At 39.9% G+C, this 25,724-nt stretch overlaps 4 protein-coding genes and 2 non-coding genes across 7 annotated transcripts; 4 read left to right on the forward strand and 2 right to left on the reverse strand.

Annotated features, from left to right (window-relative positions):
* The first annotated feature begins 5,071 nt into the window (after nucleotides 1–5,071).
* Nucleotides 5,072–8,250, forward strand: LOC108838167 (uncharacterized). Of its 2 annotated transcripts, none has more exons than XM_057002672.1 (10): nucleotides 5,072–5,467; nucleotides 6,030–6,125; nucleotides 6,205–6,308; nucleotides 6,376–6,515; nucleotides 6,597–6,898; nucleotides 6,996–7,101; nucleotides 7,188–7,285; nucleotides 7,366–7,632; nucleotides 7,744–7,827; nucleotides 7,953–8,250. In XM_057002672.1, the coding sequence occupies exons 1-10, from the start codon at nucleotides 5,378–5,380 to the stop codon at nucleotides 7,962–7,964; spliced, it is 1,299 nt and encodes a 432-aa protein (XP_056858652.1). In that variant the 5' UTR covers nucleotides 5,072–5,377; the 3' UTR covers nucleotides 7,965–8,250. The 2 variants fall into 2 exon arrangements, with proteins under 2 accessions (XP_056858652.1, XP_056858651.1); XM_057002671.1 differs by having other exon boundaries at nucleotides 5,073–5,467; nucleotides 7,950–8,250.
* A 4,060-nt stretch (nucleotides 8,251–12,310) lies between these two features.
* LOC130508886 (small nucleolar RNA snoR109) lies at nucleotides 12,311–12,406 on the forward strand. Its single transcript, XR_008943071.1, has one exon. It is a non-coding gene; the product is annotated as a small nucleolar RNA snoR109 (small nucleolar RNA).
* Nucleotides 12,407–17,489: 5,083 nt separating this feature from the next.
* Nucleotides 17,490–20,432, forward strand: LOC130508635 (uncharacterized). Its single transcript, XM_057004231.1, has 2 exons — nucleotides 17,490–18,748; nucleotides 18,885–20,432. The coding sequence occupies exons 1-2, from the start codon at nucleotides 17,597–17,599 to the stop codon at nucleotides 20,430–20,432; spliced, it is 2,700 nt and encodes an 899-aa protein (XP_056860211.1). The 5' UTR covers nucleotides 17,490–17,596.
* Nucleotides 20,433–20,486: 54 nt separating this feature from the next.
* Nucleotides 20,487–22,284, reverse strand: LOC108837050 (thiamine thiazole synthase, chloroplastic). Its single transcript, XM_018610122.2, has 3 exons — nucleotides 21,837–22,284; nucleotides 20,894–21,382; nucleotides 20,487–20,821 (listed from the first exon to the last, which is right to left on the reverse strand). Exons 1-3 carry the CDS (start codon nucleotides 22,236–22,238, stop codon nucleotides 20,660–20,662), a joined length of 1,053 nt encoding a protein of 350 aa, XP_018465624.1. The 5' UTR covers nucleotides 22,239–22,284; the 3' UTR covers nucleotides 20,487–20,659.
* A 2,070-nt stretch (nucleotides 22,285–24,354) lies between these two features.
* Nucleotides 24,355–24,763, forward strand: LOC108833722 (putative defensin-like protein 307). Its single transcript, XM_018607128.2, has 2 exons — nucleotides 24,355–24,403; nucleotides 24,507–24,763. Exons 1-2 carry the CDS (start codon nucleotides 24,355–24,357, stop codon nucleotides 24,761–24,763), a joined length of 306 nt encoding a protein of 101 aa, XP_018462630.2.
* LOC130508877 (small nucleolar RNA R20) lies at nucleotides 24,361–24,454 on the reverse strand. The gene has a single exon (XR_008943062.1). It is a non-coding gene; the product is annotated as a small nucleolar RNA R20 (small nucleolar RNA).
* Nucleotides 24,764–25,724: the final 961 nt, after the last annotated feature.

Consider the following 25,724-nt stretch of genomic DNA (forward strand, 5'->3'; position numbering starts at 1 on the left):
GAAGTAGTTACTATACCTCAAAAGAGACGATGGAGACTTGGGGACTAGTGGCGGTTATAGGTGTTCTTGTATGTTTGTTAATCTTAATATGCGCAGCAATATATGCAAGCTATTTATATTGGAAAAGCGATGATGATTCGTAGTCATGATTGTAGGCTAATTCAATTGATGTTTAATGTTCTCTTTTATTTCTATAATAATATCAATATATTTTAACTTATTTAGTGTTTTGATCTATATGTTTTGTAGTTTATAATTTTGTTTTCTCGTCAATAGTTTTGATAACCTTTTTTTTGGAACGGCATAGTTGTGATAACCAGATAATTGATTTGTTCCTAAAGTAAAAAGAAGTAAGAACAATAAAATATCACAAAGTCTTGTCTTTTGCCTAACTCTTAAGCGATTTATCAAAAGAAGACAAATAAACTCCGCTGAAATTTCACGATTATTAGACTTTAGGATGGAAGAGCCTTCGAAGCACACTCGTATATCGTGCCGAAACCCAAAACTAAATCGAACCGAATAAAAAAGTATCGAATTAATTATTTATAAATATTCAGATGGTTTTGTTTTTATACTTCAAATATTTGAGTTAAATAAGTATCTGATTATCTAAAATAAAATTATATATATATTAACGGGTTTTATAAAAACAAATGTTTTGTTCTTTACTATATAATTGTTTTGATAACGATAGAGATCCGACGACCTAGATCAACCAGATAGTCCCACAAATTTTATGGTATTCCATGTGTTTTTGCGATTTACATTTAATGCTAATCTGAATGGCTGTATAGAATATTGAAGCCGGGTCCGTACGAAGCTTCCTCAAAATCACTAGCTCACTACCTCGTAGTTTTTTTACAATATAATTGATATTGGCTTCCACAAATAACAGAAGCTCATGTTTAACCAGGGGTTCTGGCTACGCCTTCCTCCTGCAACCAATGGCCCCTCTTCACTTCAGGCTCGGGTGATGACGACTGGCGACAGAAGAATTCATTCTACACACTTCTGACGATGGGGCATTAACACGCTATGCTTTTCTTCTCTTTCACGCAGGTATGTAAAATGCACCAAACTACTGTCTTTATCATAGGTGAGCATGTTGGCATATGCATGAATATCCATCAGCCTACAGTGCATAAGTTCCTCTCCCAATTTTTGTTTGGCTGGCGAAGATATCCTGCTGGATCCAGATCAGAACCGTAGTAGAAATATTAATATAGTTGGTAGTTTTTAAAAATATTTCACAGTTTTTTGTGGATTCTAAGCTTTCACAAATGATTTTCAGAAATTGAAATATAGTTTTCAAAAACAGCGGTAACATTGATTCTTTAGGTTAGTAGTAAAAAATCTTAACCAGGCTCTAATATCAAATTGTAACACCTATTTCCCCAAACAACACAACTCAGGATTCATGAGCGCATGGTTAGGGACACATGTCTACGCAACCAGACAAATTATTGTGTCCTGTCAATGGTCCCAAAAACCCAAACGCATTGCCTTCTATTTAAACACACCAACCCTATATATCACTTCTACTTATAATCTTACACAAATGAAAAGGAAAAGAGAGATGAGTAATAGGTTACTTAGTGAAACAGTTCTAGACCAGTCTCCGTTCATGAGCTTCTATACTATTCAATATAGAACGGGAGCTTACTAGCCACTCACAATCAAAGATAACATAAACAACAAGCAATGTAATGAAATCAGTCATCACTACAAATAGAACTGACATACCAATCAACCTAGACCTCTAGGACCTAGAGCATGCTCACATAGGTCTCACCCCGACCCCATTACAACATTCTTGCGTGGACTTCCACATCGGGCTACGAACATGCAACTTCAACGTAACTACTCGGTTGTACAACAATCCTTCTGCTTTGTCCACCTTGCGGTCACATTGTCACGTCCTGCACAGACTTGGCATGAGCTTACACAGCGCCGCCTTTTCATTCACATCATCTCTTTCTAGACACCATTCTTTCTCGGTATCACATATAATAGTCGTATTCAGTTCTCATTCTGATTACTTAACACATTCGTTTAAACACCAGCCATTTTCAGTGTCTCAGACAACTTAACTTTATGTTCAATACACACATACCTAACAGTTTTATATCTAATTCAATATATTCATCTAGTAAATTTGTCTTTCAATTCCTTTTAACAACTTAGCTCATACACAAAAATCAATCAAGCAATTATACCAACCAATCAAGCAAACATTATAGCAATCAATCTCTCACATAAACACATGCCAGTTCATTAAGTCCTTTAAACAGTATGTGCCATTTTATGCAACATGACTCATGAATCTATTAACCTAGCATCGATTAAACAAGACTAACCAAATCATAATTTAACATCAAACAATATACAAGATTATGAAAGTAAACTGGTTAAGAATCACCTTACCCAGAAAGTAGATATGGATAGATCTGAAGACAAAGAACGAGGTAACACAAACAAGGGACAACAACAAATAACTGCTCGCCCCGTGAGGGGGGGGGGGAGGATGATCGGCGGCTGCTGCTCATGGTGGTCTGGCGGCTGGGCTCCGGTGAAGACTCACGGACGAGGAGGAGGAGAGAGATAGACGTGACGAGAGACAGAGGGAGATAGAGAACGACACAAGAGAGAAAAAGAAAGAAGAGAAAAGAGAATGTTGATGTCTAGGTTTTCAGTCTTCTATGATCTCTACGTGAGCTCAATTTGGTTTCTTAATGAGGGATACCAAAAAGGATGCCTCTCTATTTATAAGAAAAAGAGAAATCCTAAGTTTAATCTAATGAACTAGATTAGGACCCGCCCTAAAGGGCGGAAATTGGTTTGTCAAATTTCAATTAATAATATATGGTATATATAATATGTGTATATAGTATTATATATATTGTGTAACATTTATATATATATATACATATTAGACATATATATATAATATTTTATTAAATATATATAGAATTTAATAGTGTTATAATTTGTGTTGTACTTGTTACTCCCTTGTTTCATAATAAGTGTCACTCTGAGCTCATTTTCTTGTTACACAAAGAGTGTCACTTTACAATTCCAATGTAAATTATACTAACTTTCAGCTGAAAATTAATTGCAAACTGCATTAATTTTATAAATAATTTTATTTATCTAAAATACTATTGGTCAAAGAGGTATAATTAATTACAACTTACATATATTTCAACAACTTTCTTAATCTGTGTGAAAAATGTCACAACGACACTCTTTAAGAAACGGAGGAGTATTAGTTTGTATTTAATCTTCTTTCATTTTTAGTATAATAATTTGGCTTGTCACACCTTTTACCTTTTAACTTATATACATAGTTATGTCCTTTTTCAAAAAAAAAAGATAGTCTCGTAAAATGTAATATATAAAAAACATATTTAAAAAATCTACTGACCATATGCCACCATTATTTGGTTATTTGAACAAAAAAAAATCATGTTCTTGCATAACTGTGTATGTTGTGATATGATGTAGGCGAAGAGTAAATATATGGAAGTAAAGTTAGTGATACGAATATGAGCATATGTTGGTCTATGCCACAATTATTTGGTTTTTGGAAGATCAATGAGCATAAGCATACACGGTCTTTGTATGCTTACGTTGTAAATGAGTCGGATATTTTTTCTTTTATGTCTGGAATGATATGGAACTCGTTGATTTAAGAGTGGTTCAGTTTTATATGATCTAATTATATTAAGAGATTAACCAAAAATATTATAAAAGTGTTACTGGTTAGGTTTAATTAATCTATGTTGATTAAGATTTGGTTTAATTTAAGTTGGTAGGTTGCATTGTATAGGAGACATAATATATTCTAGCAACAACTATGAAAGAGTCTAAAATTTAAATGAGAACTTCAAATAGTAGATAATCCCTAAATTAATAGATTAGATCCTCGATTTAGCGGATTTCTCCTTTTAAATCTAAGAGATATTAGGTCGGGGGATAGAAGTGTTACCTATGATCTATTGAATATGTACCGTACCACTTGAGTCTAAGAAAATTTTACGATTATAATGGGAGAGGCTTCAAACCACGCTCGTAGTTATGCCTAGCCATTTTTATTTGAAGAATTAAACTAAAGCGAATCAAGATAAGACATATCAAGATGAATAATTCTTTTAAAATAAAAATTCTGGAACTGAATAATATCTAAATATTTAAGTGAATTATCAAAATTATTTATTATTTTATTAAATTATCTAGATTAACAAAATCAAACCAAACCAAAGTCAAACTGAATAGAAAATTTTCTAAATTAAATAATCTTATTATCAATGTCCATGTTTATTGTTTATACATGACAAATGGCCTGTTTTTTTAAAGAGATGATTTTTTATTATTTCTTTTAAGTTTTAATGCTGAATAATATGTTATTAGAAACTATAAAAGATATTACAGACAATCATGTAGCTAACAATTTTACTTATATTTTATAAGGAACAACGTCCAACTGAACCACCTAAATCATCCTATAGATCCATGTTTGAGTGATTTCATCATGTTTTAGATTTTTTTCGTATATAAGCCCTGTTCGTTTCGTCATCGCTGTTTTCAGCGGCAGCGTTCAAAAAAGTAGGGCAACGGAGACAAAAAATAAACAAAATCGAAAGTTAATTGCCGCAGATTGATTGCTGGAGACATAAAAAAGGAGACGCTAGTGCCGCTGAAATTTTCCGCGTCGGTTTCGTTGTTGTTAATTGCCGCAGCGACTGGGAAACAAACCGATGATCCTTCACCAGCGTCCGTTTCGTTTGTGTGTTGCCGTGATAAAAGGCGTAATTATCTGACGCTGGACGCTGGACGCTGGACGCAGGACGCAGCGGTGATGAAACGAACAGAGCTCATCTTTTCTCTTTTATTTTGTATAGCTCCGCTTTTCGGAAGAAATATTAAACGAACTCTTATCCAAACCACATGAGAATTAACCAAACCGTCTCAAATAACCGAAATAAAATGAATTTGGACTGGGTTTAAAGATTGTACCGTCAACAAGAAACTCTGTTTTCTAAAAACGGAAAAGAAAGAAAAGTCTTAAAAGAGGAGTAGTAGGATGGATCAACGAAACGGTTGCAGCTGACCGTCAAAAAAAAAAAAAAAAACAATTGCTTCTCCAAAGACCACTCAATTGAAAGAGATTTGGTAGTTAGAATTGCAACCCAAAAAAGAAAAAAGTTCGATCCTCCAAAACTGGACCCGTTCTCAAAAAGAGACAATCCCATCTCTTTTTGAGAGGGTTCCAGTTTCTTCTTCTTCTTCTCTAATCTTGTTTCCTGGCTTTGTTTGTTTTCTGTTTTTTTTTTTCCCGGGAAAGTTTTCATTTTTTTTATAATTTCTTGATAAAATGTGGGGAGCGGCGGCAGAACCAGCAGATTCTTATTACCAGATTCGCCCTGAATGCACCGATGTCCCCAATACCAGATTCAAGATCAAAGTATCTCTCCCTTTTTATCATTTCTCTTGTATCTTTCTGAGATTTGACCATTCTCTCTCTCTCTCTTGTGTTGTTTGGATTCTTCTTGAACGTTTAAGCTGAATGTGTTGGATTAATAATATCTTTGGAACTCTTTATCATGAAGAGAAGACCATTATTATTTTATGATGCAGATGCCATGTTGTTGTCTTTTTCTTATTGGTCATTAAATGCTCTGAGGATTATTTGATTCTTACTGCTCTTTTAACTAATTCAATACTCTCATAATTGTGTTTACAGAAAAGCAGAATTTCTCATTTGATTTGTAAGATTGTTGGTGTGTGTTATGTTATTTGTCTTGATATGATCACACAAGAGAAGATAGTATAACTAGTTATATATTCTTAATGGGGGTTTTGATACACACACTAATACTATATTTATTGATCTTTTTGCTGCTTTAAATCCAAAGATTTAGTAGTTGATCTTTTCTTTAGAAGCATCACATGATTTTGTTATAGAGAAAGGCAGAGTCTCTACTATCTTGCTGACAGTGTCTTGATCATATGTTTTGTATGTGCAGCCAGGTAAAACTCTTAGTGTAAGGAAATGGCAGGCTGCATTTACACAGGAAGGTGTCCTCGATATTGGCAAGACTCTCAATCGAATCCAACGAGGGGTAAGTCTCTCAAAACATTTTTTTCTGCAGAACACTTGCAATAGCAACTAAAATCACTTGACTTGTATGGGTTTTCCAGGGGATCCATCCATCTATCAGAGGAGAAGTGTGGGAGTTCTTACTTGGTTGCTATGATCCAAAGAGCACTTTTGATGAAAGAGACCAAATCAGACAACGTAGAAGGTAGATAGATCTTTTTTTTTCAACCATTTAAACAGTAACTTAGATTCATCAACCGTCTTGCTTTCAGATTGCAGTATGCTTCTTGGAAGCAGGAATGTAAACAAATGTTTCCTGTCATCGGAAGTGGTGGATTCATCACCGCACCTGTGATTACCGATAAGGGTCAACCCATTCTTGATCCTCTGGTACTACAAGAAACAAATCTAGGTAAAAAAAAAAAGTTTGTATCTTCTGCTTAAGGAAGTAGTAGGTAAACTAACCATTTCAAGTATCATTTCATCATCATAGGGGAGGATTCTGATTTCTTCAAAGAGCTTGAAAGCAGAGGACCTTTGGACGAGAAAGTTATCCAATGGTTGCTAACACTTCACCAGATAGGTCTTGATGTAAAACGCACGGACAGGACATTGGTATTCTACGAGAAGAAGGAGAATTTGTCAAAGCTTTGGGACATTCTAGCTCTTTACGCCTGGATAGACAACGACGTTGGGTATTGCCAAGGAATGAGTGATCTTTGCTCCCCTATGATCATGCTTCTTGAAGACGAAGCTGATGCTTTTTGGTGTTTTGAAAGATTGATGCGAAGATTGGTAAACTTTATTCTCTCTATATGCTCTGTGCTCACATAATGTATGTTTTGATTCTATCTATAGTCAGTTTTTTTTTCCCTTCTTTCTTAATTGGTAGAGAGGAAACTTCAGGAGCACGGGAAGATCAGTTGGAGTTGAAGCACAGCTTACTCATTTGTCTACAATCACTCAGATCATAGACCCTAAGCTTCACCATCACTTAGGTTTCTATCTATTAAAGCTTTCTCACCTCACTTTTAGCAGATATATAATCATTATCTTGAAAGAGATTTTGTATTTTGAAATGCAGAGAATCTTGGTGGAGGAGACTATCTCTTTGCTATTCGGATGATAATGGTTCAGTTCAGAAGAGAGTTCTCCTTTTGCGACTCCTTGTACCTTTGGGAGGTAACGTTAATTGTCTTTGTTTCTTTATAAACTCGGAAAACATGTTTTCTTCACTAATAAAAGACTTATGGGGGAAGCAGATGATGTGGGGATTAGAGTATGACCCTGAGATGTATTCTCTGTACGAAGAGCCTGAGTTCGAGGGAGAAAGAACCGAAGGTTCCTCCAAAGGCAAACCGAAGTCGATAAAACAATGTGGCAAGTACGAGAGAGAGAACATGAAGAACGCTGGAAAAGGCAGCGCAGAAGGTCCGTTGCCTATATCGGTGTTCTTAGTGGCGAGTGTTTTGAAAGACAAGAGTTCTAAGCTTATGACTGAAGCTCGAGGACTTGATGATGTTGTTAAGGTAATGCAGTGAGAGAGATCTCAGTTTTTTTTTGTTTCTTTAACAGCTTCCATTTCCATTGAGTAATAACATACACACCTCAGTAATATGTGTGTGTGTGTTTTTGGTCAGATCTTAAACGACATAACCGGAAACTTGGATGCTAAAAAGGCATGTTCTGGTGCAATGAAACTACACAAGAAGTACCTAAAAAAGGTTTCCTTAACTCTTGGATTTGTTAATGTCACAATGTTTCTACTGTCTGGGATTTGTTTTTGATCCTTCTTGAACTGTCTTTTAAAGTCTCTCTCTAATCGTCATGCCTTGTGTTATTGCAGCAGGCCAAGAAATAGCACTGGAAAAGAGCCATGAGTAGCGTTTTTATGTATGTTTACTTTTTACACTGTATTTGATAACTCACGAAAATCTAGCGGCGACAAAAGTTTCAGAGATTTACTAATCCTTGGGTGGCAAGCATGTTTTCAAAGAACAAAACCGTGGAGCCACTTGTCTAAACAGTGTAACAACTTTTCGTTGTATACAAATCCATGTTGTAATATTTTATTTAACAAACCATGTTTTTTGTTTTCTTTTTTTTTGTATTACCAAATACATAAGGAATAGGTTAAAACACACACACACAAAACAAATGATCTCCCCGCTGGGGTTTAAACTCCATTGTTGTATTTAAATGTTGGATTATGTAAATAAATCAGAAATGAGGATATGTTCATGGACAAAAAAATTTATAAATATTTGAGCACAAAATGAGATGGGGGGATGATTTTAAAACAAGTATTTTCGCAGCCACCAAAAATGTTTGTAGACTCCGTTGCAATGGACCAGTCTTGAGCAGTTAAATAACTCAGTCTCGCTCTCTTTTTTTTTTGCTTTCACTCTTGTTATGATCTGCCTCTCTAATTCAATTAACTTGAACCTAGTTGTATTAGGCTAGACCTATGAGTATTGGGCTAGCTTATATTGATGTATATTAGGCCTGTTAAGTATGACGGTTATTAGGTCATACGATGATGTATATATACTTTGCATATGTCGTTAAAGATCAATAGGAGAGCATATTCAGTTTATTCACATGGTATCAGAGCCAAAATTCCTGAAACCCTAATTTTTGCTTTCTTCTCCGTTTTTCTTTCTTTCTTTTCTTTCTCTTCAAGTTAGAGCTTCTTTTCTGCTCGAGCTTGTTTCTTTTTACAGTAGTGATTCTACTGCTTGTTTTGGTCAAACATCATGAGTATTGTTAATGCAACTCGCAGTGGTGATTCTACTGCTATGACACCATATTCGTTGTTCTCGTCTGATAATCCAGGAGCAATGATTACTTCGGTGTCATTAACCGGAGAAAACTACAATGAGTGGTCCTCCGAGATGATGAATGCACTTCGTGCTAAGAAGAAGACAGGTTTTATAGATGGCACGATAGCCAAACCTGACGCAGCAGGAGCCGATTTGGAGTCATGGTTGTCCGTAAACTCGATGGTTGTGGGCTGGCTCCGAACGTCGATCACACCACGTGTTCGGTCCACAGTTTCGTTTATCACTAATGCCCACGACTTGTGGGAGAACTTGAAGAAAAGATTTTCGGTTGGTAATAGGGTTCGTGTTCATCATCTACGAGCTCAACTCGCGGCGTGTCGACAAGGTGGAGATTCCGTTATTGATTATTACGGAAAGATGGCAGCGATGTGGGATGAGCTTTACTCTTACAAGCCTGTTCCCTCGTGTACATGTGGTACGGCAGCTACTTACGCAAAAGAAAGAGAGGAGGAGAAAGTAGATCAGTTTGTCATGGGTCTTAACGAGTCTCGTTTTGCGACTGTGATTCAGTCTGTCATTGATTCTGACCCTTGCCCTGAGCTGGAACATGTGTACTCACGCGTTATCCGTGAAGAACAGCGGCTGCTCACATCAAAAACACGTGATACCTCTGATGCAATTGGTTTTGCAACACGTCGTGACTCTCAGTCTGAACTTTCCATTCGACGTGATCTTGGAGGCGACTCGAGTTCTGACTCTCGTGGTGATTCTACAGGAGCCCGAAACAGAGATCGTCTTTTATGCAGCAATTGTGGCCGTAGTGGTCATGAAAAAGCATTCTGTTGGAAGCTTATTGGCTACCCTGATTGGGTAACTGAAAGAAATGCTCGCACTGGTGGGAGAGGAAACAATCGCGGTGGTCGTGGTGGTGGCTCCACTCCAATGGCAGGTAGAGGTCGAGGAGCTATAGTCAACACAGCTACTGCGACTTCACCTCATTCCTCTGTTTTTCCAGAGTTAACTGCTGAACAATGGAAAGCAATCAGTATGCTGGCTCAGGAGAAAACAGAGTATGCTACAAAGGACAAGCTCTCGGGTAAGTTTGCTGGTGATATTATTATCGACACGGGAGCTTCCCATCATATGACTGGGGATTTGTCATTACTTATCGACGTAGTGGACACCTCCCCGTGCTTGGTGGGGTTTGCGGATGGAAGCAAAACAATCTCATCTAGCATGGGCGTGTTACCTATTACAGAGACGATCTCTCTTTACAATGTTCTTTATGTCCCGGATCTCAACTGTTCTTTGATATCTGTCTCTAAACTCCTAAAGCAATTGAAAAATTGTTGTGCTTTGTTTACTGACACTTTGTGTATTGTTCAGGACCGTTTCACGAGGACCCTGATTGGAGCCGGTGAGGAACGGGATGGAGTGTATTATCTAACGGATGTGGCACCGATTCGAGCAAACAGAGTTGGGACAGTGACTGATCAAGCTTTGTGGCATCAACGGTTGGGACATCCGGCGTTTTCAGTGTTTTCGTTTTTACCTTTTTCTAGTTCATCAAACTCGTCTAGTCCGAGTGCTTGTGACGTATGTTTTCGGGCTAAACAAACAAGAGAAGTCTTTTTTGACAGTTCTAATAAAACAAAAGCATGTTTTGATTTGATTCATGTTGACGTATGGGGACCATATCGAATGCCTTCATCATGTGGTGCTGTGTATTTTTTAACCATTGTGGATGACTTCTCCAGATCTGTCTGGCTTCATCTACTCTTAGAAAAGTCAGAAGTTCGACATGTCTTGCAAAATTTCTGTGCATACGCTGAAAAGCAGTTTGGTTTAAGCGTCAAAATGGTCAGAAGTGACAACGGTACTGAATTCACTTGCTTGAGCTCGTTTTTCAAACAGCAAGGTATCATTCATCAAACTTCTTGTGTGGGAACGCCACAACAAAATGGACGGGTGGAACGAAAGCATAGACATATTCTTAACGTTGCACGTTCTCTTCTCTTCCAAGCAAGTTTACCAACCAGATTTTGGGGTGAGGCCATTCTCACTGCTGCTCATGTGATTAATATCACTCCAACAAAAGTACTTGATGGGCGTACTCCACACGAGATTCTCTTTGGTAAGAAACCAAGTTATGATCACTTGAGAGTGTTTGGTTCAGCATGTTATACACATCTCCGTTCTCGCGACAAGGACAAATTTGGTCCAAGGAGTCGTAACTGTGTGTTTATGGGCTATCCTTTTGGAAAGAAAGGCTGGAAAGTTTTCGATTTAGATACTGAAAAATTTCTGGTTTCGCGTGATGTGGTGTTCCGAGAAAATATTTTTCCGTTTCAGAGTATCTTGCCTTCTGTTGCTCCGGCAGCTCCACAAAACTTGGTTGACGATGATTGGCTTATTTCACCAAGTCTTGACGACAGGGGGAGTTCAGAGGAACCAGCCAATCCCTCTCCTGATCCGGTTACTGAGTCTGCGAATACTGCTCCATCGCCAATGGCTGTCTCAGAGACACAAGCAGTCGCAGTTGATCCTGCAGTCACAGCTATCTCTACACCTGTATCTGAACAAATACCACCGCCTACTTCGACGGTTGAATCTAGCTCAGATATTATTCCTTTAGGACGAGGTCATCGAACGAAACAACCACCGAAACAACTGGACGACTACTTGCTTTACAACGTCCGCTGCATTGATAATACACTTCCCGTTCTTCTCGACCCAGAATCAGAGTCCTCGTCTACGGTACCAGGTAACACTCCCTACCTTCTTGAACATTACATATCTGACGCCATCTTCTCTGAAGGTCATCAAGCTTTTCTGGCAGCAGTGTTAGCAGGAGTTGAGCCTAAGAGTTATAAAGAAGCTTTGAAAGATAAAGTATGGCGAGATTCAATGGTTGCTGAAATGGATGCGTTTGAAGAAAATAATACCTTCAGTATCGTCGATCTGCCTGAAGGAAAAGAAGCACTTGGAAATCTTTGGGTTCAGAAAATTAAATACAATGCTGATGGCACTATCGAACGACATAAGTCTCGTTTAGTAGTTCTCGGAAATCATCAAGTAGCAGGAGAAGATTATGATGAGACGTTTGCACCAGTGGCTAAGATGAATACAGTGCGCACTTTGCTTAAGATCATTGCGGTTAAAAAGTGGAAAGTCTATCAGATGGATGTTCATAATGCCTTCTTGCACGGTGATCTTGAGGAAGAAGTTTATATGAAAATCCCACAAGGTTTCAAACATTCAGACCCAACAAAGGTGTGTCGCCTTCATAAATCTTTATATGGTCTCAAGCAAGCTCCAAGATGTTGGTTTGCCAAATTATCAACTTCTCTGAAGGAGTATGGCTTTATTCAATCATATAAAGACTATTCTCTTTCTCCCTTACCTCCTAAGTGAACATGCAAAGAAGCAAAGATCGAATCAGAAGCTATCTGGCCGGTGGTCGCGAGAGGGATTCAAATCTCTCCGGTCGATTCATCTGCTTACCGAGTTTCTTACACTTTTTATAACTATGATTCGACAAAGATTTGGCTTCCTACGAAAAATAAGTTTCTCTTTCCTTCTCTAACTTATCTGCTCGCAAACTTTTACGGCCGTTGATTGCTCCGGTGTTGGCTCCGGTGGAAGCGGTAGTCATTGCCGGAGGGAACTTCTTTTTTCTTGCATTAGCTTCGTCTCTCCTCTTCCCCTCCCATCGATATGCTCGCTGTCTCTGGTTGGTTCACCGATGTCGAAGCTCAGTCCCGCTCGAGAGGTGACCAGATCCGGCGGAGTGCGACTGTTCTGGAGCAGCAGCGAGGTGGGCTCGGTGGAGGAAGGGAACGGAGTCGGATTTTAGGGTTCGTGGGGTCAGATCTGTTTTCCAGCCTTCGGGATCTGTCCTTGATGGTTGCAAATGGCGGTGGTTTTGAGCTCGTTCTCAGATCCTGATCTGAAATGAGTAGGGGCAAAGCGAGGTTGCGGTTCGTGTTCAAGGCGTCTTGATGCGGCGGTCCTCTCCTTTTCCGGTTAAGGGAGTGTCGGAGTATCCTTTTCTCGGCGGCGCGTGCAGAGGAGGTGTTCTGTTGTGTGACAGTGGCCTGTCTTCTGGTGGCCTCGCGTGAAGCTCCGTCCTGCTTCTATATCGATAGGTCGATGGCTTACTCGATTGAAGCTCGTCCGGTCTTCCTCTCTTCTTAAGGCCACTGCTTGTGCCTGGTTTCCTTGTCTTAGTTGTGAAAGTGATGACTTCCTCTGGATACCTCTTGTGTTATTTTTATCGTAGGTTGAGTTCGATTGTCACCGAACTCTTCATCAACAGCATATGTCTATCGTTCCTTGGTTCTCAAGGACGGCTTTTGGCAATGACCCGTGGTGTTCGTGTTGTCTACGGCTATCACGTGGTCTTTGGTGGCTCCAAATGTTTAGAGCAACATATCCCGATACCATTACTTGGCGTTTGCGATGGTAGTGTTGCTCTCAGTTAGACATATTTGCAGGTTTCAAGAGTGATTTTGGTAACATGGTAGCAATCATCTCGAATCCGCCTTTTCTTTTTGGCGACATAGACATGTGGGAGGTCCGTCTCCTTGGAAGGTATGTGTTCCTGTCACCTTAGGAGCTTCAAAGACTACATTTACATCAGATAGGAGGCGAGTGGGACTAGTTCCCTTACCGGATTAACCGGAAAGATGGTGATGAAGGAAGGAACCGGAGTTGCGCCCACAACTTGCATGTGTGTCTGATGACTTAGAACTATCAATCCAATGGTTGTACCGTCTTTTACTTTAATTATATTCTGGTTATAATATGTAATGATGCCCAGTTGGAAAGATTTAATATATATTTCTTAAAAAAAAAAAAAACTAAGTGGGGGCTGCTTGTACTAGTAAAACCAATAAAAGATCGGAGAACAAATAATTTTAGATATATAATTGGTATGTATACAAAGTAAAAATGAAAACGCTCTCTCCCAAAAACCCTAGCCGCAAGCGACTGAGAAAAAAAATTCTCTAAGCTCTGAAGCCTCTCCTCCTCCGACGCCTCTCCGATCTGCCTCAACTCTCTTCCAGGCTCGCAAGGAAGACTATCCCAACACTCCTTGGATGTCCTGTCGTCTCTCCGGTTCCTCAATCCTCCTTTGCTTCAACTTCTCTGGCCCTGTGCCAAGTTCTTTTTCTTGCAACACACGGAATCATCAACCTTGTCTCTCCCGTCCCCCCCGCTGCACTCTCTCTCCGGTTTCTCTGTCTAGCAACTGCTAAGATCTCACCCGACCTCTTTGTCTAGCAACTGCTAAGCTCCCTCCCCCAGTCAATGTCTCAATCATCCTTGATCGTTCGCAAAGGAGGCTCATCCGCCGTGCGCCGCAAGCTCGATTCGGAGGATGAAATCATCCGGATCCCTGACTGCGACATCGATGCAGTCGCTGATCGCTTCCGCCTAACTCTTATTGGGCGAGTCTTTCACCTTCAGGGAAGAAGTATCGACGCTTTGATTCATCTTCTTCCCCGTAATAGAATCTGGAACGTCGAAGGTCGCGTGCGTGGGATCAATCTCGGTAATGGACGCTTCCAGTTCGACTTTGACAATGAAACAGATCTCCTCTCCGTACTAAATAAGCGACCTTGTCACTTTAATCAATGGAGCTTTGCACTTGAACGATGGGAGCCTTTCACCAGTGAATCTTTCCCCAACACAATCCCTTTCTGGATCAGTGTTACGGGAGTCCCAGTGCATTTCTGGAACGATACAACCTTCATTGAAATCTCAAAAGTCCTAGGTACTTGGATCACCCTAGATTCAAAAAGGGCACGGTTCCAAGTTTCTGTCAACGTTGACATGCCTTTGCAGTTTGAGCGTCGCCTTGAATTCCCCAACGGCGACATAGGTCGTGTCTCATTCTCATATGAAGGCCTTTTTAGGTACTGTTATACATGTCATATGATATCATACGACGAATCATCCTGTCCCCAGCTCACTCCAGAAGAACGGGAACTCAAAAGACAACAACGAGCTGAGCTTAACGCCCAAGGAGATACATCTTCCGGAAAAGCAAGACCAGATGATCGTACTGCAAACGTGAAAAGGCCTCGATCCCCATCAAATGGGCGTCATTCCCCTCCAGTAGGGCGTTATAATGTCTCCACCTCCACACATCCTCAAGATGAACATCACATAGAGGAAAAAAGACAAAGAAACTCAATCTCCCGTGATAGCAGAGCCTCTCACCATCACCAAACCAATGCGATAGCTCACCGTGAAAGATCACAACGTAACCCATCTCGCAATAAGGACGTCTGGAGACGTTTGGAACTCCCACCTCGTGCTTCTTCCGCTTATGGAAAGAATATTCCCTCCCGGGCTCCCCATAGAGAGACTCCATACGCCAAAAGAGGTAGAAAGGCATCCCGTGCGGGGCCATACAGTAAACGCCAGGATAACCGGTACCAAGAGACCAGGTCATGGCGTCCTCGTCCACCCCCGAAGCACACGCCTTACATAGATCCAGCTCCGGTCTCCTCACGAGCACCCTTACTTGAACAAGAGGACCCTTCTCGTGAAGTTCCTTCTAGAGCCATCTCGGACTCACAGAGAACGATCTCCGATCAACTAGGCCAACTGGAACTAGGGGAAATAAGCAGAGGTGAACACCCAAAGAGCCCAGCGGCGGAAACAGAGGAAGAACGACAGCGTCGTATCAAGGGGAAAGCACACATTACCGATACCCCTACCTCTCGTGATCGGGAACCTCGCACAAAACCCGCTTCCCTTACCCTCACCATCCGTGAGCCGGAGGACGTCCGCCGTGAATCCCCACACTCCAAAGCCCCAGCGCAAGCTACTTCTCCCCCACGTCTCGCAAGTATGGCGCCAAAGAACTTGGAGATGGACCTTGATCTTGAATTTGTTCAGGAATTGGACATTACTCTTACCAAGGAGGACATCGCGCGAGTAGAATCAGAACTCCTAGAAATGGATGCTGAGATGATGGATAACGATGATCTCCTCGATGAATCACCGGATGATAATGCGGAAATCATAGACGCCATTTCTCAGCTCTCTCCAGTGCTTGCTGTGACCGATATGGAGATGCAGAAAATGCAAGAAAATCCTCTGCCGCTTGAGAATAAAAAAGCCTCATCTCAAGTCCAAAGCAAGACAGTTCCTATCCGGGATGGAACCTCCAAAGCCCCTTCTTCGTACACTGCCAGAGGATATCTTAAAAAACAAGTACCAAAAAGCCCCGATCAGAAGAGTGCAAAGGCCTCAAAGGTGTCAAAGAAGCTCAGCCGTGGCCGCAACTCACCCAAGAAGCGTACTACCATGGGTAAAACTACTGCTACTCTCCCCTCTTCTCAGGTCCCTCGTATTGAGGTGTATCCTTCTGCTAAAAGCAAAAAACCTTTGTCTCTCTCAGGTTCGGTGGTGTCCCAGAAACCACCCAGTAAGAAGATATGAGTGCCATAGCTTGGAATTGTCAGGGCGCCGGAGCTTACCTGACCAAGAAACACCTCCGGGAGCTGCATCGTTGTTTTACTCCTTCTTTTCTTTTTCTTTCAGAAACAAAAAATAGTTATTCTTTTCTTCAAGATTTTCAGTTTGAATTTGGTTATAATAAATTGTTCACCGTGGAACCAGAGGGTCGAAGCGGTGGACTAGCTCTTTTTTATTTAGATTCTTTTGATGTTACAATTCTTTTTTCCAATGATCGAATGATCGACATTGAGACAACCATAGCAGGGAACAAAGTTTACATTACTTTTGTCTATGGTGATCCGGTTATCAATAACCGAGAAAACGTGTGGGAAAGACTGACCAGAATCAGCCTCACACGATCTGATGCATGGCTTATGATCGGCGATTTTAACGAAATTACTTGCCACCAAGAAAAGAAAGGCGGCCGTAAGCGCAGTGACTCATCTTTCCTGCCTTTTAAGACCATGCTCGCTAATTGCGGAATGATCGAATTCCCCTACATAGGCAATCCTCTCTCTTGGGTAGGCAATAGAAGAAACGGCAAAGTTCAATGTAGACTTGATCGAGCCGTAGGGAACGAAGACTGGCACCACTGTTTCTCCCACACTAATGTGGAGTATCTCCGCCTATGGGGGTCGGATCACCGCCCCATCCTCTCTCGGTTTCTTTCGGTTAAAAACCGGGAAGACGCGGTTTTAAATTTGATAAACGCTGCATAGGTAAAGAGGGATTCCGCGATACCATACTTCATGGCTGGAACGACCCCACCCTCTTTGACCGAGATGATCTTCACGACAAGATCGAGCTTTGCCGGAAATATATATCGCGGTGGAAACGAGCCAACCCTTCCAACACAGCAAAGAAAATTGAGGAGATAAAGAACCAACTTGAGAAAGCCCAGCTTGATGATAACTACTCAAGTGACGCAATACTAAACCTCAAATGGAACCTCTGCGCAGCTTTTAGAGATGAGGAACTTTATTGGAAGCAAAAAAGCCGAGCTAACTGGCTTAGGGAAGGTGACCGTAACACAAAGTTCTTCCACGCAACTACCAAACAGAGGATAGCACGAAATCGAGTCCTCAGGCTGCGCCGGTCGAATGGTTCCTGGGCGGACACAGAAGAGGAATTGGAACAAGTAGCGACAGGATATTTCCAAACCCTATTCACCTCTTCAAATCCTTCGGACTTTGAAAGCTCACTCCAGTATATTACTGAGAAAGTAACCCCTGCCATGAATGAGGCTCTCACAAAAGCTCCATCAGATGATGAGATACAAAGTGCAATGTTTGATATAAATCCCGACAAAGCTCCAGGCCCGGATGGGATGACGAGTCTCTTTTTTCAAAAGTATTGGGGCATTACCGCTGAGGCAGTAAGGCATATGGTTAAAGAGTTTTTCAAGAACGGGACCTTGGATCCCCGTCTAAACCAAACCAATATCTGCCTCCTTCCTAAGACCGAGAGACCGATCGAGATGACTGAATTCAGACCTATCAGCCTGTGCAATGTCTCGTATAAAGTTATATCCAAGCTCATGAGCAAGCGCTTAAAAAAATGTCTCCCCAAGATTATCTCAGAGACTCAATCGGCCTTCGTAGCCAGACGTCTGATCACAGACAATATTCTCGTCGCACACGAAGTATTCCACGCCCTACGCTCCAATCCTGGATGTCGATCCAAATTTGTCGCAATCAGAACGGATATGAGCAAGGCCTTTGATAGAGTAGAATGGTCCTTCCTGGAAGCTCTCCTTCTGAAACTTGGCTTCTCCCCGCAGTGGGTCTCATGGATCAAACTCTGCATATCATCAGTCTCATATCAAGTTTTGCTCAACGGTGAACCAAAAGGAAGTATCAAACCATCGCGTGGCATCCGGCAAGGGGATCCCTTATCACCTTTCCTCTTTATTCTCCTAACGGAAGCTCTTATCTCCCAGCTTCAAGGAGCAGAAAGCGAGGGACGCATCACAGGCCTCAAAATCGCAAGAAACAGCCCACCTGTTTCCCATCTCCTCTTTGTAGACGACAGCCTTTTCTTCTGCAAAGCTGAAGTCCAACAATGCTCCGAACTGGTCCGGATCATCAATACATACGGTTTATCATCTGGCCAACAGCTGAATGTGAATAAATCATCCATTCTCTTTGGAAGCAAAGTCCCACAGGATATCAAATCAGAGCTGAAACAATCTCTCGGGATCTCGAAAGAGGGAGGCATGGGAGTCTATCTCGGGTTACCAGAGAAAATATGCGGCAGTAAAAAGCAAGCTTTTGCTTTTATTCAAGAACGACTAAATAACCGTATTAACTCCTGGTCCGGAAAACTCCTATCTAAAGGTGGCAAGGAAATTCTTCTCAAATCAGTAGCTCAAGCTCTCCCCACCTATGTAATGTCCTGCTTTCTCCTCCCTTTGGAGATCACTAGAAAACTTACCAGTGCAATCTCCCGTTTCTGGTGGAGTACTAAACAAAATAATAAAGGGCTTCATTGGATCGCCTGGAAAGATATATGTATTCCCCTAGATAAGGGAGGACTCGGATTCCGAGATTTTCAGAAATTTTAATCTCGCTCTCCTTGCGAAGCAACTATGGCGACTACTTCAGCATCCATCATCTCTCCTAGCCCGTGTGCTAAAAGGAAGATACTATCGCCAATCGTCCCCGGTGGATGTTAAAAAAGCAAGCTCTCCGTCGTACGTATGGCGTAGTCTAATGGCCGCTCAGCCCCTGTTAAAGGCCGGACTGAGACGATCAGTAGGGACAGGAACTAACACCATGGTCTGGTCGGACAACTGGATCCCAGACACCACGCCACGACCAGCCTCCCCCTGCGGCCCTTCTTTTAACCCGAGCTTGCGGGTTAGTGACCTGATCGACGCCGCCACAGGTAACTGGAACACGACGGCGCTCCATGCCCTAGTCACCAGCGAAGATATCCCGCTCATCCAGAGCTTGAGACTCAGACGAACTAACCGACCAGACGGGTTTGTTTGGGCCCTCTCGAAATCTGGAACATACTCGGTCCAATCTGGATATGCGCTAGCTATGACAAGAGAAACATCCACCGTACCAACACTGGTCTCGGAACCTAGCACCACGTCCCTGAAAGCCAAAGCTTGGTCTCTCAAGACCTCGAGAAAGATCAAACACTTTATCTGGCAAGCCTTATCAGATTGCGTACCAGTCTGCAGTCGACTAACCGATCGGCATTGTAGTAAAGAACGGAACTGTCCCCGTTGTGGAGCTGAAAATGAAACCATCAACCATTTACTCTTTGAATGTCCTCCATCGGTTCAGGTGTGGGCCTTAGCCCATATCCCTCACTCTCCGGGTACTTTCCCGAGTGCTTCAATTTTCAGCAACCTTAACCACCTCCTATGGCGGGCAAAAGGACTTGGCCTTCCGACGTCAATCCTCGAAAATGTGCCATGGATCTTGTGGTTCATATGGAAAGCTAGAAACGATAAACTTTTTAATGGGAAGGATACATCACCACTGGATACAGTCCAGATAGCCATCTCCGAAGCGGGTAACTGGAAACTAGCTCAAGTCATGCTTTCCCACAACGAGGAGGAAGCTCCCCCGCCACCATGCACGCAACCTACCGGCCCTAGATGCTCCATTGACGCCTCTTGGCATCAAGACGACGCTCTTTTCGGCGGAGGTATGGTCCTAACGAACGAGGATGGGGTAACGACCTTTGGTTCATTCACTAGTAACCGAGGTCTAACCCCCCTACACGCAGAGTTTCATACTTTGCTGTGGGCTATGAAATCCTCACTTCAAATGAATCATTTTGATATGACTTTTGAGACAGATTGTCAACAACTAGTCAAGATCATCGTAGACGAAGAAGAAGAAGACTGGCCATCTTTATTGGTCGAAATTGAAGAGTTTCATCACCTTCATTCTATGTTTAACTTTTGTTCTTTACGTTTTATCCCTCGTTCTTGTAATGTCCGAGCCGACAGTCTTGCAAAAGCTGCTCGTGCTCGTGGAACAATCTTTTCCCATGTAATCTCTAGAATTCCATCCCGGACGGCTCAAACCGACCAAATGGAAATTCTTTAATAAAATATGGAGTTTTAGTTGTCAAAAAAAAAAAAATCGGAGAACAACAAACACTACACCGAAGAAATATTTTTATTGGGAAGAAACAGAGACACCAGAAGAGTTTATAACATAGAATAGTCACTCAAACGTTTTAAAAACAACTGAACTCCTCCTTTATTGCAAACTCCTTCCACATCAGAAGTATCAAGGGGAACTTTTCTCAGTTAAAAAAAAAAACATTGTTCTTAAGCATCTACGGTTTCAGCTGAATCAGCAGCTGCTAAGACAAGCTCCGGGCTTAGGTCTCCGACATAGGATCCATCCAAAACATTAGGCTGTCCCAAAGCTTTGAGAGCTAGATGTGCCGCCTTCTGTCCCGATATCATCATAGCTCCGAATGTTGGTCCCTACATAACACATTCACTCAGATATGATCTTATTATATATGATTGATTCAAGGAAAGGGAAACAAAACTCACCATTCTTGGTGCGCCATCGAGCTCAGCAACTTCCATACCGGTCAGGATCATACCGGGAACAACCTCCCTGGTCAACCTCACAATAGCGTCTTCAGCTGTGTTCATGTCCAGAGCTTTCATTCCAGGAACATGATCAATCAACCCAATGCTCTTCAACCTCTTCACACCAGTGGCTCCAAAAGGACCATCATGACCACACGAGCTGACAACAATCTTGGCCTCCATCACGTTAGGGTCCATGCAAGACTGTGTGTCGTGGTTCTGAGACACAAGAGACCAGTTTGTCACCACACCACCGACTCTGTTTCCTTTCACAATCAGATCCTCGGCGGCGACAGCGTTGAAGAGCTTCACGTTGGGACGAGCCAAGAGCTTGCTCATGATGGTGGATGTGAAGAGAGCAGCGTGCTTGATTACGACGTAGTTGTCTTGCTCATCGTAGGGTACACCAATCTCGTCAAGGAACAAGTGAGCTGGTTTGCGCACAATCTGTTAAAACACCAAATATACAATTACTTCAGTCTACTACACATGCAAACCAATCTAAGTACTGAAACACACAAGCTCTCAACACATCATATTAGTAAAAGAAAAAACATTTTTTATAATTAGAAGTCTATATTTATTAATAAAAAATTCCAAAAAATTTTAGGGATCAAAACAATTAACCAATGGATGTTTCATTAAACTGTCTCCAGAACCATAAATATTCAATACATGCATAGCGAGATAAAACATTCACTTACGACCTCCCAAAATATTAGTGGTTAATATTCATTTATCATTCCGTCCTCAAGTGATTAAAAAGTATATGCCGATGAACACAATGTTCATTAAACCTAACCCTAGTTTCGTCAGTAGTGTGACATGCAAGCCAATCTAAAGTACTGAACACGACATAACAAGATCTTAACACAAAAAGCAAGTTTGGATAAAACATTACCATGGCGGAGAAAAGCTGACCACCGAGCCACGCGCCACCGCCAGGACTGACAGACTGTTCGATGATCGCGACCTGAACGTTAGGGTTCTTGCTGATCTCGTAAGCGCACGATAGTCCAGCGGAACCAGCACCAACGACGACGACGTCGGTCTCGGCGTAAGTGATCATATCAGTCATGTACCTCCTGGTCATCTCGCGAGACACGATGGACTCCTTGATGGGATCAAAAGTGAAGGCGTTGAGATCGTAGCCGGCGGTGGCGGCGCGGACGGAGAGGGAGCGTGGTTTGAGACCGACGGAGACAGGTGCGGCGGAGGAGATGGATGAGCCATGGAAAGAGGAGTCGAAAAGACGCTGAGGCTTGGTGGAAGAGAGGGAGAGAGTGGAGGTGATTGACGCCATATTTGATAAGTGTTTTTAGGTTGTGATGAGTGATGATGATGGTGAAGAGAAACTATGGTGGCTGCTGAATATTTAAACTAGAAGAAGGTGAAATATCTGGAGAGTGATGGCCACGTCAGAGATAAGGCATGAAGGGTCGTCGATTTTTGTTTTTTTTAAAAATATATATTTATGAAATTATATTAAGTTCTGCCATTAATGGAAACATTGGAAAGTAACCATCTCCTTCCTTCTTTCACGGTTCTAATTGACTGAAGGAAGTTTTGAAAAATTCCATGACTCTGGAAAAAAAAAAAAAAGTTTGGCGAGAAATTAGCATATACAGTACATACTTATTTGTTTCTTTTACTCGATTAAACAATAAATATTTGCTTGTCTAAGAAAGAAACAAATCGTTTTGATATACACTATGTAGTTTAAGAAACAATGAGTCCTATATTTTGTATTAAAATTCAGTTTGTGGTAATAGGAAAATATCTCGAGACTTTTGTCTGGAAGTTTCTGTAACCATTTGCATTGAATGTGTGGTGACACGAACAACACCAGAAAGTGAGATATCTGTGTACGATAGATATGTATTTGGATTTTACTAGTGAAAAGATAGTTCACTATAATGGTGTCCAACTAACAGAAAATTATTACTACTTTATTATATCAATATTTTTGTATTCACTAATTAAGAGCGGCATGTTCTTTTTGGTCATAGAATCTTTTTTTTCTTGTGGACCAAAATAAAATCTGCAATTCAAAGATTTCAAAATCAATATGCAACTAAGATAAGACATGCACATTGTGTATGGTGAATTTATATAAAAATTATTTAAGAAATATTGTATAAAAAAGTAAAATTATATTCTTGATTAAATCAATATTTTCCTTAAACAATTTTTTTAAAAGTTTTTTGTTAATTGCATAATTTGTTTACCGATAAACTGATCTCACTTTTAAAAATATTTTAGATCAAAAAATCATTTATCGCATAAGAACCTAACGTTTAGGTCAAAGAATCTCAGATCTACTATTTAATTACAATGAAACTAAGTCAGCTCAATTTATATCATGATTTAGCAATTAAAATTTTGCTTATAAGAAGTTTACATTCACGTGTTAATTATATCTATCTTCAATATTTTTTTTCTTTTTATATCATTTTTTTCATTTTGATTATTGCTCGGTATAAATATTGATTTTGAAATTTATTCTCATTTTTTAGTCTGAGATTCAAAAATGTTTAAGATTTAAAATTATTAAATAGATACATACTTAGGTTAAGATGTGCGTCATGTGCAGAATAAATAATTTATATTTATTACTTATTTTATGTTTTTCGGCGTATTGTGAAATAATAAAATAATAATTATATATTAAATAAATAATAAATCAGTTACTATTATATAATAAATTGGCGTGCACATATAAATTAAACAATTACTCTTATTTGTTTGTAATCATTTTAGAGAAAAAATATATCAAAACAATCAATCTTATCTATGTATATGATGTATAATTAAATTTAAATGATATTAACATAGATATATAATATAGTTATAATATGAATATTCATTAAATGGGATTTTTACTCATATAATTTTGTGATTATTTGTATATTTGCGTAACACAGGATATAAAGAATCTCAAATTAATATATCGTACACAGATACTCTTTTCCTAAATGCTTTTTCTAAATCATAAAAGTATTATTTATTTTTATCATTAAACAAAGATATCCCTTTAGAACTCCAATACAACTAATAATTATTTTAAAAATTAATATTAATAATTTTATAAATAATTTTATTTACTCAAATAATATTGATTAAATAGATGTAATTATTAAGAACATAAATGCATTTCAATCATTTTTAGTTTATATGAAAAGTTCAAAGTGGCATTTCTTTATGAAACATAAAGAGTATATGATTTAAGCATTAAAAACTTCAGATATTGATTGATATCTCGGTTTAAGAAATTAGCTAATAATAAATGTGAATATTGACCTTTCACAAAAGAAAATAACATACTATTCTTGGTTTAACAAAATTTTACTTTTACAATTATAAATACTAACTAAGTGCATCATTTTAGTTATGCAAAAAGAAAAGAGACTAACACAAAAATGGAGAAATCAACTTTGATATTCACTGGTATCCTATTTTTTTCAACATGTGAGTTTAAATCAAATAGTTTTTTTTTGTAATTAACTATTTGTACTCTTCATCAGCATGATTCGTGATATATATATCAATAATTTACATGATGTCGTTACAGGTACACCAATTCTGGCACGAACTGGATATCAACCTTGCAAGAGGAACTCTGATTGTGCTAGACTCAAATGTCCATCACCACTGGGACACTCCACGTGTGTGAAGGGTGGTTGTCAATGCCCTTTTGAAGAACATGCGGCATTACCAGATGATACCAACTGTGGTGTGGCTACTTGCTTTGACTATTGCAAGGCAAAAGGAGAAATATTTCATGTTTGTCTTTTGAACCATTGCTACTGTCGCAAACCTCCCACGTAGATTTTACAAAGAAATTCCAGTTTATATATAACAGTAAGATACATCTAAACTGTAAAAGGAACAGAGAAACTAGAGGCATCATGTTGTGAAAGAAACCAAACAGAGATAAATAATGAAACGAGCTCAAACAATTGTGAAAACGGAAGAGAGAGTAAAACTCGTAAACTATATACTGTATCGTCAACATGATGATCATTTTCTCGCTTGATGGAATTTACGAAGGAAAGCTCCTTAGTGGGTCCTAACATGGGCCATGTCTTTTTAACTCCAGTCTTCTAGTTAGTTTTTTGAGCTAATGATTATTTTACCTGGACCAGTCAAAGTTTATATTAAACCGAGTTGAATCAAATTAGTTCATCTTAATTTTTTAACCAATAATCTAATCAAATGGTATAAATGTGTATTTTATCTTTTAATAAAAATATTTTTTTTGTCATTTTTCCTTCTTAAATGCTATTTTTGTGAAGATAAACTAAAAATGATATTCTAGACAATTTTTCTAACAAAAGACTCGCGCTACTAATTTTGGTGGATTTGATTAGTTTGGCATTTAAGGTTGAGTGATGAATTTTTGAAATAAGCCAAATTTGGTTTCATTTTTTTTTAACTCTGTAAGTTGCATTAGATAAGTAAAAAAAAAAACCAAGGTTCGAACATGAAAATAGAGCCCCCAACGACAACACGTAAACAATCAAACTCAAAAACAGCTCAGCAACCTAAGATCGCATCAGCCATTACCACCATCAGTCAATAGAAACCTCAGAACAGAGCACACAATGACGCTTTTTCCAAACAAATCTCGTCCAAGTATCAACTTCATGATCTTAAACCTTCCTCTGCAAGTAAACTTCTCAACCAACAAGGATCCCCCTGCGCCACATAAGACTGCAGTCTTTTTTTTCCTTTGTTACACTATGGGCTATCAAAAAAGCCGGCTTATTAGCACCTCTACGAACTGAAC

Source organism: Raphanus sativus, chromosome 2, assembly GCF_000801105.2.
Source record: "Raphanus sativus cultivar WK10039 chromosome 2, ASM80110v3, whole genome shotgun sequence".
NCBI classification, from domain to species: domain Eukaryota; kingdom Viridiplantae; phylum Streptophyta; class Magnoliopsida; order Brassicales; family Brassicaceae; genus Raphanus; species Raphanus sativus.

Bases quoted from the DNA above. Each gene is read 5' to 3' on its own strand.
- LOC108838167 (XM_057002671.1), top strand. From the start codon at position 5,378: ATGTGGGGAGCGGCGGCAGAACCAGCAGATTCTTATTACCAGATTCGC. The intron at 6,309-6,375 runs GTAGATAGATCT...TCTTGCTTTCAG, and splicing joins CAAATCAGACAACGTAGAAG to ATTGCAGTATGCTTCTTGGA. The intron at 7,286-7,365 runs GTAACGTTAATT...TGGGGGAAGCAG, and splicing joins ACTCCTTGTACCTTTGGGAG to ATGATGTGGGGATTAGAGTA.
- LOC130508635 (XM_057004231.1), top strand. From the start codon at position 17,597: ATGAATGAGGCTCTCACAAAAGCTCCATCAGATGATGAGATACAAAGT. The intron at 18,749-18,884 runs GTAATGTCCTGC...GTATTCCCCTAG, and splicing joins CTCAAGCTCTCCCCACCTAT to ATAAGGGAGGACTCGGATTC.
- LOC108837050 (XM_018610122.2), bottom strand. From the start codon at position 22,238: ATGGCGTCAATCACCTCCACTCTCTCCCTCTCTTCCACCAAGCCTCAG. The intron at 21,383-21,836 runs GTAATGTTTTAT...GTGTTTTAACAG, and splicing joins GTCAGCTTTTCTCCGCCATG to ATTGTGCGCAAACCAGCTCA. The intron at 20,822-20,893 runs GTGAGTTTTGTT...TGTGTTATGTAG, and splicing joins TCGATGGCGCACCAAGAATG to GGACCAACATTCGGAGCTAT.
- LOC108833722 (XM_018607128.2), top strand. From the start codon at position 24,355: ATGGAGAAATCAACTTTGATATTCACTGGTATCCTATTTTTTTCAACA. The intron at 24,404-24,506 runs GTGAGTTTAAAT...ATGTCGTTACAG, and splicing joins TATCCTATTTTTTTCAACAT to GTACACCAATTCTGGCACGA.